The 19,777-nt window shown below is 34.5% G+C and overlaps 2 protein-coding genes across 7 annotated transcripts in view; one reads left to right on the forward strand and one right to left on the reverse strand.

The window, feature by feature from the left end:
* The first annotated feature begins 2,812 nt into the window (after positions 1 to 2,812).
* Positions 2,813 to 8,333, forward strand: LOC144957058 (uncharacterized). 6 transcript variants are annotated; one of them, XM_078888020.1, is made up of 2 exons: positions 2,813 to 2,859; positions 6,687 to 8,333. In XM_078888020.1, exon 2 carries the CDS (start codon positions 7,002 to 7,004, stop codon positions 8,091 to 8,093), a length of 1,092 nt encoding a protein of 363 aa, XP_078744146.1. In that variant the 5' UTR covers positions 2,813 to 2,859; positions 6,687 to 7,001; the 3' UTR covers positions 8,094 to 8,333. The 6 variants fall into 6 exon arrangements, with proteins under 6 accessions (XP_078744146.1, XP_078744143.1, XP_078744144.1 ...); XM_078888017.1 differs by lacking the exon at positions 2,813 to 2,859 and adding an exon at positions 4,969 to 5,380; XM_078888018.1 differs by lacking the exon at positions 2,813 to 2,859 and adding an exon at positions 4,969 to 5,214.
* A 685-nt stretch (positions 8,334 to 9,018) lies between these two features.
* The window catches only part of LOC144956430 (uncharacterized), a 143,796-nt gene continuing 133,037 nt past the window's right edge, over positions 9,019 to 19,777 (reverse strand). Inside the window, exon 6 of the mRNA XM_078886931.1 lies at positions 9,019 to 9,269. Coding sequence (XP_078743057.1) covers positions 9,019 to 9,269 — 251 coding nt within the window. The remainder of the gene's footprint in view (positions 9,270 to 19,777) is intronic.

Here is a 19,777-nt window from a genome sequence, read left to right on the forward strand (position 1 = left end):
AAGAATCAGGGGTTGGGCAGATGGGTAGAACGGAGATTGCAGAAGTAGAAAAGGATGTGGGAAGGAATATTATAGATATAGACATTTTAGATAAGCCAATCGAGATGGGGGAACTACACAAATCAATTAAGGCTCTTAAACGCGTCAAAGCTACTGGAGTGGATAATATGTTAAATGATTTTATTATTGATGCAACTTCAGAAATCAAATTACTAATTTTATCGATTTTCAATAAGATACTGGAATTGGAATATTTCCCCTTGATATGGAGTCAGGGTAGAATTGTGCCGATTTTTAAAAAGGGAGATGAAAGAGATGTGAACAATTATGGAGGGATAACAATAATGAGTTGTATAGGAAAACTGTTTACAAGAGTGATGAATGAAAGACTAAATGTATGGGTGGAGGGAGAGAATGTGTTAAAAGATGTTCAATATGGATTTAGAAAGGGAAGGAGCACAGCAGATTGCCATTTTATTTTACACTGACTCATAGAGATATTGCTATTTAAAGGGAAGAAGCTACATTGTGCGTTTATCAACTATGGAAAAGCATATGACCTTATTGACAGATCCGCAATATTTACAAAATTGATCAAATCCGGTGTGGGTTCAAAATTTGTCAAGCTATTTAGAAATATGTATTCAAAAGTTGAGCTGGCCACAGGAGGTAAAGGTCAACAACAATTTTTTAAAATCAAACAGCGGATTATTACAGGATGAAAGCATTTTGCCACTTTGTTTTCGCTGTTTGTTAATGATCTTGAAAGTAAATTAAGTGATGATTCCATATTATTACAAATACAGGATATTACAATTAAATTGCTCATGTTTGCAGATGATATGGCAATAATCAGTGAAACAAAAGAGGGTTTGCAGAACGATTTAGACTCTTTACAAGAATATTGTATGCAATGAGTAATTAAGGTAAATATCAGTAAAACAAAAATCGTAGTATTTAAAAAGGGAGGAAAAACTGGGCAACACGACAAATGGTCATATCAGGGTAAAAGTATTGAAGTAATCTCGTCATTCAAGTATCTAGGCTGTCATTTTAGCGCATCGGGATCTCTTACAAAATGTACACAAGAAGTAACAAACTCAGCCAGGAGAGCACTATTTTCACTAAGAAAGTATTTTAACACTAACACAGACATTTTATCACAGATGCAAATGAAACTGTTCAATAGTACTATCTTACCAATACTGAATTATGGGGCAGAAATATGGGGTTTAAGAAGAGCTGATCCAATTGAAAGATTTCACCTCGGTTTTCTTAAATCCATTCTATGTGTTAAGTCCAGCACACCAAACTGTTTTGTTTATGGGGAATCGGGGGTGTATCCTTTGCATATTGAAAGAAAAATGAAAGTTATTAAGTATTGGCTGAAACTTATTCGACCAGGAAGTAATGATTGCTCATTCACTCATGCAGTATACAAAGAACTTGTGCAATTGAATATTAATGAACCAAACACAACAACTTGGGTAAGCCTGGTGAAGCAGTTGCTGGATAGGAGTGGAATGGGCCATTATTGGGTTAAACAAAATGTGAAAAATGAAAATTACTTTTTGGCGGTTTTAAAACAACGCTTGAATGACATGTTTCTACAAGAGTGGCACGCTGAGATGTCGATGACGACGTCTGGACGGCTGTATAAACACATTAAAGACACCTTTGAGTTGGAACACTATATATATATATATATATATATATATATATATATATATATATATATATATATATTAAAACTTCGCCTTTAGTATACGTAAACAAAATTGATGGCATTACGTTATTTAATTTATAAATTATCTTTCAGAGACGTAACGATTCTTGTGTATTTGATACTAGATAGAGTAATGAAAACTAAACGCTCGTTATAATATGACATATTATTGAGTTCGAGAAGCAGTACTGTCGCTCGTCTTTGAATACCCCAAGATTTATTGAGTATCTTACTTATACTAGGCTTCAGACACTGCTCCCGAACATAGGAATATGTCTTATGATTCCTTTAAAGAAACAATAGAGACATGCTTTTGGTCAAATAAATAAAAGCAGTGTAAATGAGTCCCAACGTGCAAGTGCCTTTGGTCCCAAAATATAGAAATGCACATCGATATCCAAACAGGTCTTTCAATTTGTGAGAAGCCTCTCATGATGTGAGTCAAAATAAAATATCAATAAATTGGCCATCACCAATCATGCTATAAGAATAATGGACAGGATATCACTTGCTGTGTTTTTGTCCCCTTATATTATGTTGTCCGAATGACCTGTTATCTCTGTCTCGGAATTAGATTAATTGATTTGTCCTGACACTGGTCGGAGTCATTGGCTACGGGGAAACAGTCAGATGTGTAGTATTAGTTTTAGCAGTATATGTTTATTATTAATGTTTTCTGTCTTCCATTGTAAAATTAGCTCTCGATAATGAATTGTAATTTTTTTTCTTGGTTGATGCTGTTTTGAATATGATTTGTAAAAGAATTATTGTATTTCACTTGTTAGGACCCTTTGCTTGTGTCGTTGACTTCTAAGCGATTTCAAACTAAGTACACCGAGGGGTGCTCTTGGTGCCCTATCCGCACCATTTACCTTTGCCTTATCTATCTGCAGGTGCCTTTGACAAAAGTATAATTTTAGACTTATTTATAGATTTTCTGTTCTTTCAATGCCCTGAAATGACCTACATGCGTCACAAACGCCGTAAAATTATTAAAAACAAAGAAAACAATCCTTGACATGGAATAATTGAAGTACACAAGGTCGTTCAGCTCTATATCAGTACGGAACATTACTTCAATGTTTTGTGATATTCTAAAAAGATTCACTAATTTGTCTTTGGGAATTAATTCTGTAATTCTACCAAACAATACGTTAAACTAATATGTCTGTAACTTCTAGGCAATGTTCGCAAAATCCCATTCTTCTAGAACTTTAATCAACAATAGAAATGTGTTAAATGAGATAGAAAGGGGTTGGGCTATTTATTATGTTGGAATGGAGGATAAAGATCACCCAGACCAAAGCATTTTGGAGCACCTAGTATTACTAAATGTCAATAACTTTATTATCCAAAACAGAATTACCATGATATAATCCCTATCTTCTTAATTGTCAACGAATGGGGTATAAGCGTGGTCCTCATTTACAAATACAATACTAGATATTATTGCTGTGGCGCTTCTGTTATTTTTACAATTATCATTATTATTATTATTATTATTATTATTATTATTATTATTATTATTATTATTATTATTATTATTATTATTATTATTATTATCATTATTATTATTATTAGTAGCAGTAGTAGTAGTAGTAGTAGTAGTAGTAGTAGTAGTAGTAGTAGTAGTAGTAGTAGTAGTAGTAGTATTAGTAGTAGTAGTAGTAGTAGTAGCAGTAGTAGTAGTAGTAGTAGTAGTAGTAGTAGTAATATTATTATTGTTATTATTATTATTATTATTATTATTATTATTATATATTATTATTATTATTATTATTATTATTATTATTATTATTATTATTATTATTATTGTAAGTATTGGTGGTATTACAATGTTGTATTTTTATGATTATTTATGGTATCATTTTATGCTTTGGTTCCATTTACCTTTTTTTCTCACTTTCATGTATGTTGTCATCAAATTGTATGAGTTATTGGCGAAAGCCTAAGATTAAATCAACGTTATTTTTGTTTGTCTTATTTTAACTATGAAACTGATACTTATCATAGCAGACCTGCCTACTTGAAATAGAAAAGTGTAATAAGTAGTTTTCATGGTAAATAACATCGTAGACATTTTAACTACCCCTAAAAATCACCAGCTTGTCCTTTTAATGCGTGGGGAAAAATAATTTTAACTCCTTTATGTGATAGCTCTGGCACCAGAAGTTCGGTTTCAAGAAATGGCATTTAATTAAAAAAAACTTTATTATATCCAGCTCGGGATTTAGCCGTAGTTCTACGGGAATTTTCGTAGTAGTGAGGAGGTCTGTTGTGATGGGTATCAATATATATATATATATATATATATATATATATATATATATATATATATATTTTTTTTTTTTTAATGAGAAAAACTGATTGGAAAAGTAATAGTGATGGTGATGATGGCAGTGATAATGGTAATGGTGGTGGTGGTAATGGTGATGATTGGGGTAGTAATGATGATGGTAATATTATTATTGTTATTGCTATTATTATTGTTATTGTTGTTATTATTATTGTCATTCTTCTTCTTCTTCTTCTTCTTCTTCTTCTTCTTCTTCTTCTTCTTCTTCTTCTTCTTCTTCTTTCTTCTTCTCTTCTTCTTCTTCTTCTTCTTCTTCTTCTTCTTCTTCTTCTTCTTCTTCTTCTTCTTCTTCTTCTCTTCTTCTTCTTCTTCTTCTTCTTCTTCTTCTTCTTCTTCTTCTTCTTCTTCTTCTTCTTCTTCTTCTTCTTTTATTATTATTATATTATTATTATTATTATTATTATTATATTATTATTATTATTATTATATTATTATTATTATTATTATTATTATTATTATTATTATTATTATTATTATTATTATTATTATTATTATTGGTGGTTTTACGATTGTTGTATGTGTGGTGTATCAGTTTATGTTTTGGTTCCATTTACCATTTTTTATTTCAAATGTTTTTTCCCCACTTTCATGTATGTTGTCATCAAATTGTTGATTTATTGGCGAAAGCCTAAGATTGAATAAACTTTGAAACGTTGGTATTAGTATAATGCATCATATGGATTTATCGACCAAAGTAAATTGTTCATAATCGTAAAAACTCACGATTTAGCTGTCTCCACAAACCGATTTCAGACTTACATAATTTACCATAATTTAGCTCCCATTACTAAACCGATCATACAAAATAACACGATTTGCAGTTTCGCTGTCATTACCAACTCATCGTAAAATAACATTATTTAAATATAATATAATTTTGTACAGTACACCACATAATCATGGGTACATTTAAGTTGACATATTAGTTGACATACAATCTTTACCACGTGTATCATTATTGTAATCGTTAATCAATAGATTTACGATTACTTTTGATATAAAGGGGATTCAAGGGATTTTATCCTATTTTGCCCTAAACCATATGTTATGTTCAATTATGTTAAATAATCTTCAAAACCCCGAAAATCATAACTTTTATTTCCAATTTTCATCTATTTTCGTGATATTAAATGTAAGTAGATAATATCGTTTATTGAGATAAGTGCTATCGGTCGCATTTCCATAGATTGATGTGACCTTTGAAGAACAACCGTTAGCCTACTATCTATATTATTACTATTATTCCACCCCTCTCATTGGAAAATCCTATCATTTCTTAGGAAATAGGTATCTAGCCGGTAAGTAATGCTTTGAACGCGTTGAATAAAAATTTTATTCAAAGATTGCAGAATGTTTTCGCACATTTTATTGGTGTTTTATTAATAATAATAATAATAATAATAATAATAATAATAATAATAATAATAATAATAATAATGATAATAATAATAATATAATAATAATAATAATAATAATAATAATAATAATAATAATAAATAATAATAATAATAATAATATAATAATAATAATAAATAATAATAAAATAACAATAATAATAATAATAATACTAATAATAATAATAATAATAATAATAATAATAATAATAATAATAATAATAATAATAATAATGATAATAATAACGAAGCATTTATAAAGCGCACACTTCCACTCAAAAGGTGCTCAGAGTTATTCAAACTCGTTAGTCAACTGGGGCTACTTAGCTCACCCGGGGTAACTTAGGCCAGTTACTAAAAACAAGATAGCTTAAGATAAAATACATGTTGAGCTAGCTTTTCTGTTTTAAATAATTAGAACCCAATAGATCTAATACGCACTCATGAATTTAACTTTTTAAAAAGCAACTTTTTTTATTCTACTAGTGGCCTAAGTAACCCCGGATGGCCTCCCCGGATGGCCTAAGTAACCCTGGATGGCCTAAGTAACCCCGGATGGCCTAAGTAACCCCGGATGGCCTCCCCAGATGGCCTAAGTAACCCCGGATGGCCTAAGTAACCCCGGATGGCCTAAGTAACCCCGGATGGCCTCCCCGGATGGCCTAAGTAACCCCGGATGGCCTAAGTAACCCCGATTGACGGTGTATTTTTTATCGTGCAATAACACATAATCGCAAGCTTTTTGTGCTATTGGGCACGATAAAAATAACTCGTATAATAAATACAAAATACAAAGAGATGGAAGAATCGTTTATTACTAGTTTATTCGATGATTATAAATTTGTGACACATCGGAACGAACCAGATGCTTAAAAGCCGAATTTAATTTTAAAACTGGTCAAAAATATAAATTGTTGGCATTAGCACCCTAAAATATGGTATCTATTCTCCTCAATAAATCGTATAAACTCAACATGAGTCTGATATTTCTGGCTATAAGTTCAACTTTCAACATCTTTACCAACCCGACCTAATACTGGTTTGAGGCGAAGGGTCACATTTATCCGTGGTTAATTTTGATGATTTTTCATTTATTCGTGAGTCAGTAAATATACGGATAAGATCCAAGTCTACATTTTATGGTTTATCTTTAACTTTTTTTTATTCCGACTGGAGTCAGTTTTCATCATGTTTTCTGTATATTCTTCAGGACTCGTTTTATTTCTAATAAAGGAAGCCTAGTAGAACACCGTCAAAAACATTTCGTCAACCCAGCTTCGAACGTCTTCCTCCCTCCTCCACCCTAAGAACTGTTTCATAGCCACCTTCAAATTTAGTTACTGAACAGTGGAGGACGATGTGATCGCTGGTCTCTGGAACTGCCTGACATTTCCGGCAGGCGTCATTTTTTTCTCCAAGTTCCCTTCTGCAGAAAACCTAAGAACAGTAAAAAACAAAAACAAAACCCAAAAACATCCACCGCAATAGAGTTTAATATAACCCAAGCCAACAATCAAAATTGGAAATGAACGGTACGGAACCCTCCCAGACCATGTCGAGCGTGCCGATTGGCCAAGACCAAGCACAAGCGAGACCTATAGCGAGTGATTATCTAGTAAGGATGATGGGGTTGGTTTTATGGACGTGTATGTTCCCTATCAATCTTACTGGCATCATCACCAATATCATCAACAGCCGTGTATTTCTGAAACAAGGCGTCCGTAACGATAGCACGAATGCTGGATTTCTTTCTTTATCTCTCTTCGATTTATTCTCTTGCGTTACGTCCATCCCCTACTCTTTTTGTTTCGTCGTCATATTCACTCACGGTTCACCGGAACACGTCACATGTAGAGCTTACGCGACTTTCGGTTTGTTCGTCCATGCTGCCTTACACAATATGAGCACGTGGATAACCGTTTACATATCCTTGATAAGAAGCTTATGTGTTACTTTTCCTTTAAAGGTTAAACTCATGTTTACTCCCAAAGTTACGGTCATTGTTATTTTATTTATATTTTGTTTCTTTCTGCCTTTTCAATTCATGTATTCTGCCTTTATAAAGATTGTGTGGATTTTCCATCCTCGATACAATACGAGTATTGCTGTAGCCGTCGATTCTCCGATGGCTCAAAATATATTTTACTACCAGCAACTCATCACAAAGCAAATTTTACCGGCCATAGCTATTTCGATAGTCACCATCAACACAGGACTTATGTTTAGAAAACTACTCGAAGTCAGAAAATGGCGGCTACAAAATTCTTGTGATTCGAAAAGGGATGACTGTGGAACCAATTCATCTGAAAAATCTAAGAAACCGTTAGCCTCAAAGGATATCGAATTAATCAAATTCATGAGTACTACAACGTCTATATATCTGTTTTGTGTTCTAATGGGATTCATCCCGAGCATCGCTATTATGGCTTTTCCAGAAGTTGGTTTTACGGGACTGAACAAGAACTTGTTCCAAGTTACTTTCATGATCCGGTTTTTCTTCGATACAATCAACAGTTCATTTAATTTATTTTTCTACATTCGTGTTTCCAGTCGCTTCAAGTCTGCATTTGCTTCTTCATTCCACTCGTCTTGCAATAAAAACGTATCGAAGCCCTAAACTGTTTAAACGATCCAGCAAAGTTGTTTTCATTCGAGTAGAATCACCGAAAAGTACTAATAAATGTATATAGATTTTAAACATCTTTTGCTAACAATAAATCGTTTTAAATGCTTAAAACCAAAAGAATTTAATTGCCCAACCCCAGCGTGGACATTTGTTTTTAAAGTCTGAAAAAGTGGGTGTCAAATATCTAATACCAGACAAAGCAAGAATAAAAAAAAATACAAGATTTAAAAACATCTCAAGTTATTTGGGGGCGGGGTGTTTTTTGTTGGGTTTTTGTTGTTGTTTTTTTGTGTGTGTTTTGTTTCTTGATTTGTCTGGCACTGTTTCATTCACACGTTTTCAGATCTTTATCTTACACCAGTGTCTGCTCCCAAACTTGATATTTTCAAAAAGTTGATTTTAGTCCAAATCAATAATTGTGTGGGGAATATAATATTTGATGCAGTTCTCACCACTTGCAACCATTCTTCTCTATTGCTGGCCTTCTCCAAGAGTTCTTCCATCTTTATTCCTGTCCATTCCTTAACATTGTCCATCCAAGCTTTCCTTTGTCTTCCTCTTATTCTTCCTCCTTCAAGTATGCCCTCCATCACCGTTCTGCACAAACCTTCATGCCTCACATTGTGGCCAAACCATGACAGTGTCCTCCTTCTAACTGTGGTGATGATGGGTTCCTGTCATCCTACATGATCTTGCACCACTTCCAGTACGTCTTTATTGGTTCTGTGTTCTGTATACGGCACCCGCATGAGTTTTCGATAGCTTTTTATTTCAAAAGCCGAGATTCTGTGTTCTAATTCCGCAGTTAATGTCCATGACTCGCAGCCGTATATTAAGATGGAAAGTACCCGTGATTTGTACAGTTTAAGTTTTATTTCGAAATTGATTGGACTTTTCCATATTTTTGTCAGTCTCGTTAATGTTGCTGTTGCGTTGGCATCCTTATTCTTGCCATAATCTCAGTAGTACTGGTACCGTTCTTGGTTAGCAGAACGCCCAAGTATTTAAATGTTGACACTTCCTCAAGAATTTCTGCAGGTCCATCATTTCTGCTGTTTACCAGTATCTGAGCCATTTCTGTACTTATTTCCATGCCGTATTGCATTGCTTTATGTGCAAGTGAGCTAGTTATATCTTGTAGTTCTTGTTCGCTTTCAACCATGAAGTCTATGTCGTCAGCAAAACGCAAATTACACAATTTTCGTTCCCCAATTGATACAGAGGTTTAATGATTTTTGAGAGCTTTGTTCATAATTTTCTCTAGGAAGACGTTGAAGTGCATTGGGGAGAGTATGCAGCCTTGTCTGACGCCCACATTTTTCCGCACGAACTCGCCAAGCTCGTTGTTGTTGAGAACTGCATTTGTCGCAGTAGATAGAGCGCTTCGATTATTTGGATTAGACCTTTTCTAAAACCATAAAAGCGTAGTGTATCCCACAAACCGTCATGTCATACCCTGTCAAATGCTTTCCTGAAGTCTATGAAATTGTGAAATAGTTTTTTTTTTGTGTTGAAGGAATTTCTCTGTCACAATTCTGTTTTTTGGTGACTTGTTGTACTGTGCTCTTTCCAGCTCGAAGACCAACTTGCTCTTCTGCCAGGATATCTTCGGTGTTTTGTTTCATTCTGTTTAGTAATATCCACAAAAGTATTTTACTTGGGTGGCTAATGAATCTTATGGTCCTATAGTTACTACACTTTTTCAAATCTTCTTTTTTTTTGGAGAGGGGTAATCGAGATTTGGGAGATGATATTTGTTTCCTTGTAAATCATCTCTCTGTAATGTATTGTTATTTTTTATTTTAACATATTATTTGTAGCCATTTGAGAGTATTCCTATTAGTGGGATCTTGTGCGGGTGTCTGGATGAGACTTGTAGGTGATCTCAAACTAAGTACTTTGATAGTTTGCTCTTGGAATCTACATCTGTTCCCTATTTGAACTAATTCCCCTTTGTCTTACCTTTTCTTTTGTGCTTTAATTGTAATTCTAGAACTTTTTACTCTCCCATGTTCTTCCTTTTTACTGGCGCTGATATCACCTTAATGTGTTGCAAGCGCCGTAAAACCCTTAAAAACAAAAACAAAAACGATAATCAATATCGTGTCCCGTTTTTTTGGCCACCTTGTCTCGTTCAGTAATTATGTCACTTTTCATGAGTAGATCTCACTGCATTCTATCAATCAGACTATAAACGTTTACTGTCACACATGAGTAGATCTCACTGCATTCTATCAATCAGACTATAAACGTTTACTGTCACACATGAGTAGATGTCACTGCATTCTATCAATCAGACTATAAACGTTTACTGTCACACATGAGTAGATCTCACTGCATTCTATCAATCAGACTATAAACGTTTACTGTCACACATGAGTAGATCTCACTGCATTCTATCAATCAGACTATAAACGTTTACTGTCACACATGAGTAGATCTCACTGCATTCTATCAATCAGACTATAAACGTTTACTGTCACACATGAGTAGATCTCACTGCATTCTATCAATCAGACTATAAACGTTTACTGTCACACATGAGTAGATCTCACTGCATTCTATCAATCAGACTATAAACGTTTACTGTCACACATGAGGAGATCTCACTGCATTCTATCAATCAGACTATAAACGTTTACTGTCACACATGAGTAGATCTCACTGCATTCTATCAATCAGACTATAAACGTTTACTGTCACACATGAGTAGATCTCACTGCATTCTATCAATCAGACTATAAACGTTTACTGTCACACATGAGTAGATCTCACTGCATTCTATCAATCAGACTATAAACGTTTACTGTCACACATGAGTAGATCTCACTGCATTCTATCAATCAGACTATAAACGTTTACTGTCACACATGAGTAGATCTCACTGCATTCTATCAATCAGACTATAAACGTTTACTGTCACACATGAGTAGATCTCACTGCATTCTATCAATCAGACTATAAACGTTTACTGTCACACATGAGTAGATCTCACTGCATTCTATCAATCAGACTATAAACGTTTACTGTCACACATGAGTAGATCTCATGCATTCTATCAATCAGACTATAAACGTTTACTGTCACACATGAGTAGATCTCACTGCATTCTATCAATCAGACTATAAACGTTTACTGTCACACATGAGTAGATCTCACTGCATTCTATCAATCAGACTATAAACGTTTACTGTCACACATGAGAGATCTCACTGCATTCTATCAATCAGACTATAAACGTTTACTGTCACACATGAGTAGATCTCATGCATTCTATCAATCAGACTATAAACGTTTACTGTCACACATGAGTAGATCTCACTGCATTCTATCAATCAGACTATAAACGTTTTTTGTCACACATGAGTAGATCTCACATGCATTCTATCAATCAGACTATAAACGTTTACTGTCAAACATGAGTAGATCTCACTGCATTCTATCAATCAGACTATAAACGTTTACTGTCACACATGAGTAGATCTCACTGCATTCTATCAATCAGACTATAAACGTTTACTGTCACACATGAGTAGATCTCACTGCATTCTATCAATCAGACTATAAACGTTTACTGTCACACATGAGTAGATCTCACTGCATTCTATCAATCAGACTATAAACGTTTACTGTCACACATGAGTAGATCTCACTGCATTCTATCAATCAGACTATAAACGTTTACTGTCACACATGAGTAGATCTCACTGCATTCTATCAATCAGACTATAAACGTTTACTGTCACACATGAGTAGATCTCACTGCATTCTATCAATCAGACTATAAACGTTTACTGTCACACATGAGTAGATCTCACTGCATTCTATCAATCAGACTATAAACGTTTACTGTCACACATGAGTAGATCTCACTGCATTCTATCAATCAGACTATAAACGTTTACTGTCACACATGAGTAGATCTCACTGCATTCTATCAGATACGTAGTACAATGAAACTCCGTTTATCGTTAACGTTACTGTCACACATGAGTAGATCTCACTGCATTCTATCAATCAGACTATAAACGTTTACTGTCACACATGAGTAGATCTCACTGCATTCTATCAATCAGACTATAAACGTTTACTGTCACACATGAGTAGATCTCACTGCATTCTATCAATCAGACTATAAACGTTTACTGTCACACATGAGTAGATCTCACTGCATTCTATCAATCAGACTATAAACGTTTACTGTCACACATGAGTAGATCTCACTGCATTCTATCAATCAGACTATAAACGTTTACTGTCACACATGAGTAGATCTCACTGCATTCTATCAATCAGACTATAAACGTTTACTGTCACACATGAGGAGATCTCAATGCATTCTATCAATCATAATATAAACGTTTACTGTCACACATGAGTAGATCTCACTGCATTCTATCAATCAGACTATAAACGTTTACTGTCACACATGAGTAGATCTCACTGCATTCTATCAATCAGACTATAAACGTTTACTGTCACACATGAGTAGATCTCACTGCATTCTATCAATCAGACTATAAACGTTTACTGTCACACATGAGTAGATCTCACTGCATTCTATCAATCAGACTATAAACGTTTACTGTCAACATATCCATGATTTACAATCCATAACGTTACTGCAACTATGATCTCAGCATTCATCAATCAGACTATAAACGTTTACTGTCACACATGAGTAGATCTCACTGCATTCTATCAATCAGACTATAAACGTTTACTGTCACACATGAGTAGATCTCACTGCATTCTATCAATCAGACTATAAACGTTTACTGTCACACATGAGTAGATCTCACTGCATTCTATCAATCAGACTATAAACGTTTACTGTCACACATGAGTAGATCTCACTGCATTCTATCAATCAGACTATAAACGTTTACTGTCACACATGAGTAGATCTCACTGCATTCTATCAATCAGACTATAAACGTTTACTGTCACACATGAGTAGATCTCACTGCATTCTATCAATCAGACTATAACGTTTACTGTCACACATGAGTAGATCTCACTGCATTCTATCAATCAGACTATAAACGTTTACTGTCACACATGAGTAGATCTCACTGCATTCTATCAATCAGACTATAAACGTTTACTGTCACACATGAGGTAGATTCACTGCTTCTCCAATATCAATCAGACATATAAACGTTTACTGTCACACATGAGTAGATCTCACTGCATTACATCAGTTAACTTTACTGCACAATGAGTAGATCCCTGATTCTCATCAGACTTTCCTCTTCGGGGCTACATGACTCTCTCCATCTATACAATTCTACTCAATAACTTTGGCTGTTGTAACATCAGTCATGAGGAATTCCGTTGTACGCTCGTCAATTTTCTAGAAGCTAATAGATATATCATTTGTGCTGCTATGCGGTCTTGTGGCATGCCACTCGCTTCGGATCGGAAAGTCCTAGGTTCCAGCCTCGCTCGGCGCTTAGTTGAGTCCTTGGACACGGCTCTTTACTCACATTCTCTCGCCGTAATCAAATGTAAAATGAGTATCTAACGGTTGTTAACAGCGTTGTCTCTGTCCCAAAAAGAAATTGTAATATCGCCTAACAGGAGTCATGCTCCGTCCTACTGTTAAGTGTTGCTGTTGGCCAGGGACGTCTTGTAAAGGGCTTTGAGCACGTTTAGTTGTTATCGTGCTATATAAAAAACGTTATTATTATTATCATCACCATCATCATCATCATCATCATCATTGCATTATTATTATTTTTATTAGTTATTATTAGTTTTATCATTAATATTATTATTATCATCATCATCATCCTGGGTGGGGTTCCCGACCCCCCATAGTGGGCAGGGAGGTACTCGTTCTGTCATCTATCCCCATGTATCTGTTTTCCAATTGCTTTCTGTCTTTTGTGTTGGAATGAGATTACTTCGTTTTGTCCTGACCCAGGTCGGAGTTCTTGGTGGGAGGGAAACAGTCGAATGTATAGTTAAAGTTTTGGGAGATGATATTTTTTTTCCTTGTAAATCATCTCTGTTATGTACTGTTATTTTTTAAAACTTTAACATATGATTTGTAAACATGTGAGTGTATTCCTCTTAGTGGGATCTTGTGCTGGTGTCTGGGTGATACATTTAGGTAATCTCAAACTAATTACACTGATAGTGTGCTCTTGGAATCTACACCTGTTCCCTATTTGATCCATTTCCCCTTTGTCCTACCTTTTTTCCCCAAGTCCTTTTAACTGTACATCAAGAATGTTTTAACTATCCCATTTTCTTCCTTTTCACTGGCTCTGATATGACCTTATTTTATTATTATTATTATTATTATTATTATTATTATTATTATTATTATTATTATTATTATTATTATTATTATCATTATTCAAACGCCGTACACGCTTAACAAACAAAGAGAGAGAGAGAGAGAGAGAGAGAGAGAGAGAGAGAGAGAGAGAGAGAGAGGGGGGGGTGGAGTTGTTGAGTCCCTCTACTTTTTGGACGAATTACGATTATTTGCACCAGAATGTATGTTTACTATAATTTTTTAATGTGTTTAGAGCTCTGTTATTTTCTTTATTTTCTCAGTGTTACGGTGTCATTTTGTACTCTTTAAAGAAAGTACATCAGTCATTCACTCCTCCCCAAACACCGTATCGCAAGTTACGGCGTTATGGCAGGCCAAAATTACGCTTAGTTGTGGATTTTATTGCACCGTATCACTAGTTACAGCATTTGAGAAGAATGTGTTTCGGGTAATTTCTCTTGACAGCTCTGTCTTATTCCCGGTTACGGCTTTTGGGCTGCCAAACCTCCACCTGAGAACGGGATAGGCGGCATGCACTATGCAAGTAACATGATATACGGTAAAGGGGCAGAGCGATACTGTGACATTTTTCCAAAAATGTCCCTGCACAAAAGCCGTAATGAAAATAGCTACGTAAAATGCGTCGTTTTATTAAAAATGACAATCTAAAAGTGACCAGGGTCCTGACAATCAAGCAGACTATATAATCACGGTTGTATTGGTATAAAAATCATCACGATAGTCTTTGGTTAACTATTTAAATTCCATCCGCAAAGTTTTGATTTGCTTTCCTGAAAAATCAACGAAATCCTCGTTACGGCTTTTGCGCAGGCACCCCTCGATATGCACGTTGGCTTTTTTTTAAATCACGGAAGAGTTGTTGTTGCAATTGAAGCCATTGAACTGAGCTCCCCAGGAATGAATGGGTAACACTGAACAGAGAACGGACAAAAATTGGGAGAATAGTCTGGAAGCATGAAAAAGTGGGGTCTGGCTGAGACTAGCTTGTGTACATGTGGATGCCCAGAGCAGACGATGGAGCACATCCTTAGAGAATGCCAGGACGGCCCTGCACTGACCATGACATAAGAGTCTGCTCCCCAGATGATGTGGAGTGGGTTCGGTGTTGTACGACAAGCTATGATAATGATCATATGTCTTCACGACGACTATCCTCTACCTCCCTCATGTAATCTGAGTTTGTAGGGATGTTGCTTGTTCATGACCTCAAACTGGTCAAAAACATCGGAATTCACAAGCATAGAGGAGAGACGTAAGAACGTAAGTTTCGATAATATTCAGTGTAGGTTTAGGCGGTGTACAAGCTTTAAAATATTGTCCATAACACAACTCGTTATGTCATGTTCTTCTCCTTCGAGTACCAAGTCTGTGCCAGACATCGGTGATCATGGTACGCCATTCATCTCTCTGATCAGATAACCTCAAAAAACTAATAATACTCTTCTCTTTCTTTTGTCACCCAGCTGTTCAAACTATTCAAATATGCTTTTCTTGGTCTACCTTTACTCTTTTTACGTTCTATCTTTCCCGTGAGAGCAAGATGTTCAATACATTTGTCGATTTAGGTGCCCTAAAAATTGCAATTGTCTTTTTTTCTTTTTTTTTTTAATGTCAGGTTATCAGGTTTAAAAAAAAGGCTACGGGAAGAACATGAGTTCACGACGGCTCCAATCAGACCAATTGTCTTCGAAATTTGAACACACCACAGACAATGAGAATAAGAGTGCATATTGGTACAACAAATATTACAGGAAGTAATTCTGATGAAAACTCAATGAGTCCATACGGTTTAGAAAGTCAAATCAATAAAGCTGACAGTACTTGAATATTCAATTTTTAAAAAGACAAAATATGCCCAAAGTGACCCACATAGTGAAATGTGGCCATAGTTTTCGAATTATTTAACATCACAGTACAGAAGGGCCATTCTTTCTGGCCTATAGATAGAAAGGAACTGACTATTTGTTATTGTTCTTAACCGGCCATTTTTATGAGTCGTTCTCACTAAATTATAGTAATATAAATTATATAAATTATATCAAAGGTTTAAAGTTGCTCATAGTATTTTGTGTATGTAAGTTATAGATAGTATGCGCTTGGCTAAGAAGCTCATAACATTGCCATCCGGAAGTATAACGGACTAACATATAAAAATGTGTGTATCCATGAACGTTTATAGTCAGGTTAATACAATTCAGTGAACATTACTCATAAACGCGGATGGGCAAAACAATAACAAAGACCTGAGTGACGTCATCTTCGAACTATCTATAGATAGTTCGAAGATGACGTCACTCGGGCCTTTGTTATTGTTTTTGCCATCCGCGTTTGTGAGTTGTTCTCACTAAACTGTATTAACCAGACTATAAAAGTTTATGGTTACACAGAGTTTGTGTGTTGGTCCGTTATACTTCCGGATGGCAATGTTGTGAACTCCTTGGCCAAGCGCAATCTATCTATACCCTGCTGGAGGATATATGTTATGAGAATTTTAACTAAACGAATAGAATCAACATTTCCTTTCCATGATCTCGAGCCATTGATAACATTGCAAAATGTACCCAAAGTGACCCACATAGTGAAAAGTGTTCATAGTTTTCAAATATCCAACATCGCATGAGGGCATTTTGTTCACCTTGATCTATAGATAGTATGCGCTTGGCTAAGAAGCTCATAACATTGCCATCCGGAAGTAGAACGGACCAACACACAAAACTGTGTGTATCCATGAACGTTTATAGTCGGGTTAATAAAGTTCAGTGAGCATTACTCATAAACGCGGATGGCAAAAAACAATAACAAAGGCCTGAGTGACGTCATCTGCATACTATCTATATAGGCTGCGCTCCAATTGGATTCAATAGTCTGATGTCACGTCGTCCAGCAACGGCGACTTCATGCTGGCTAGAACTCTTCATATGTCATGTGATCAGAATGTATAAAAGTCAAAACATAATCATATTTATAATGTGTTTGTCCTCTGGATACAATTGTATGCTTGTCGGAGAAATAGTTCATAAGGGCGTCCGCCATTGTTCCGATAGTTTAGAGCCAGTTGCTAAGTTACTATGCGTCATGACGAGGTAATTGACGTCATGACTATAGAAGCCAATTGGTTGCCGACAACGAATATTCTAAATGAAGACTAATTGAGAACATGAGGTTTAAAAGATCGAATCAATAAAAGCTGACCGACTAGAGAGCCAATTGTACATTCTATTTATTACATTTTTAAAGAAACGTGTTAAGCCAGTGGTTGATTAAAATACCAACAAAAAAAGAAGACCAAATCAAAAATAAACTAAAGAAACAAAAAACAAGACCCCACCCCCCCCCCCCCAAAAAAAAAAAAAAAAAAAAAAAGAATGTAAGCAGTAGTCAATTAAGAACAATCTAAGCTGGCTCGCACATAAAAATGCTTTTTTAAAATTTCCTTTGGGAAAAAAACTAGATATAGATATCTATAAATTTGAAATTTTGAGTAACTACGATAACCCTGATCATTTCAAAAATAATATTTAAATAAGGAACTAAATTATAAACATCTGACGTTTAGGCTCAGGGTTGTTTCAATAATATAAGCAAATAATTATAGTAAACCAGAAAAAAAAATTCCCTTTTCATTTCTTTTTGGAAAATAAATAATAATTTGAAATTTTGATAACCTACGATGACCTTTAACTTGAAAATATAATTTTCAAAACATTAAACTATGTGGTTTTAAGGTAATATAAGAGTGCATTGGTATTTCAAGTCAAGAATTAAACCCATTAAAATTTAATATTCTGACTAAACAAGAAGAAGAATTTTTTAAAACGCGTTTTGCGACTGGGAATTTTAATTTTGAATCCTTGAACTTATTGCAACCGCGGTCTGGAGGTTGGTCGTATTCATTGATGAGTTTTTGTTCAATTCAGCGAGAGTGTTGGACTTGAAATTGTGTTTCTGTTTATGGTAATTCTCAACGTGACGAATACAATCTTGTTTTTTATTTCTGAAATTTCATTTTTTTAAAGTCTGGGGTTGAAGCTGAGAGTATATCTCAATTTAATTCAACGATGTTCAACTTCATTCAGAAAAGAATATATTTATATATTTATACCTATATTTATATTCCGCACTGCCAGAATGGAACGGTAGGAAATATAAATCTATAAATTATGTTAAAGAAGTCAATGACTTTTAATATGCCTTTGATGTGAAACTTTTTTACTTTAAAATACATTTATGAATAAGCATTCATAAGATGTCAATAATAAGAATGGATGCTTTGTTTGCTTGTTTTTTGTTTTTTGTTTTTTTTTTTTTGTTTTTTTGTTGTTTTTTTGTTTTGTTTTTTGCTTTGTTTTTGTTTTGTTTTTTTTTGTTTTTTTGTTTTTGTTTTGTTTTGTTTTTTGTTTTTAAAATTTGTGTGTGTTTTATTTGTTTTTTCTTTTGGTTATATTTTTAATTTTCTTCCATGTTTTTATCGGCCTCTCCCTTTTTCATATTTCGATCTTAAAGAACATACAATCTGTAATGTTCACTATATATTGTTGCTTATGTTTTAAATGACATTTAAGGAACACTTGATCCATTTTTAAGTCCTATTACGGATCTTATAATACTTCATTACATGATATTTGTAATCGATCATTGTATTAGAACAGTGCAATATGCATTGGCGTATAAGATGTTGGAAAGTAATTTTATGGTAAAAAAATGAAATAAAAGACAATAATTTTAGATGGTTCTGTTAAATCTTGCGAAGAGTAATTTAAAATAGACTAAGTATCCAATCCGCAAGATAGCAAGCAATAGGCTTCAATAGTCGTGACGTCACTTCCGTCATAATGACGCATAGTGACTTAGTAACTGGTTCTAAACTATCAGAACAATGAATGGCGGACGCCCGTATGAAATACTTTTCCGATGAGCAAAAAAAAAAAACAAAACTGTATCCAGAGGAGAAAAATATTATAAATCTGATCATGTTTTGACTTTTATACATTCTGATTACATAATATGTGAAAAATTTCGAGTAAATCTTTGTTTAGAACCAAGCTGGTCGTTGCTGGGCGAACGTGACATCAGACTATTGAATCCTATTGCCATTGTCCGTTTCACGCTATAGAAATCGAGATTACCTCTGGCTCCCTGAGCCCAATGGCTCTAAAGGACTACTTTAATTTTTAGAATTATTTTTTATTTTAACATGTGTAGCGCTAAGGACGGCTCTAGGCAAACAACTATTCACATCAAAGTGTTTTAAATGCAATTTACAGAAGAAAAATCATATTTCAGTGATCTGCCTCTCAGAAAACGACCACATTTTAATTTGGATAGAAACAAACCTGGCGGCTTAAGAGCTAATACTGTAATACAA

The sequence above is a fragment of the Berghia stephanieae genome, chromosome 11 (genome assembly GCF_034508935.2).
Source record: "Berghia stephanieae isolate SIO BIC M18660-M18661 chromosome 11, UCSD_Bste_1.3, whole genome shotgun sequence".
Lineage (NCBI taxonomy): Eukaryota > Metazoa > Mollusca > Gastropoda > Nudibranchia > Aeolidiidae > Berghia > Berghia stephanieae.

Excerpts from the sequence above, each read along its gene's own strand:
- LOC144957058 (XM_078888020.1), top strand. The coding sequence starts at position 7,002 with ATGAACGGTACGGAACCCTCCCAGACCATGTCGAGCGTGCCGATTGGC.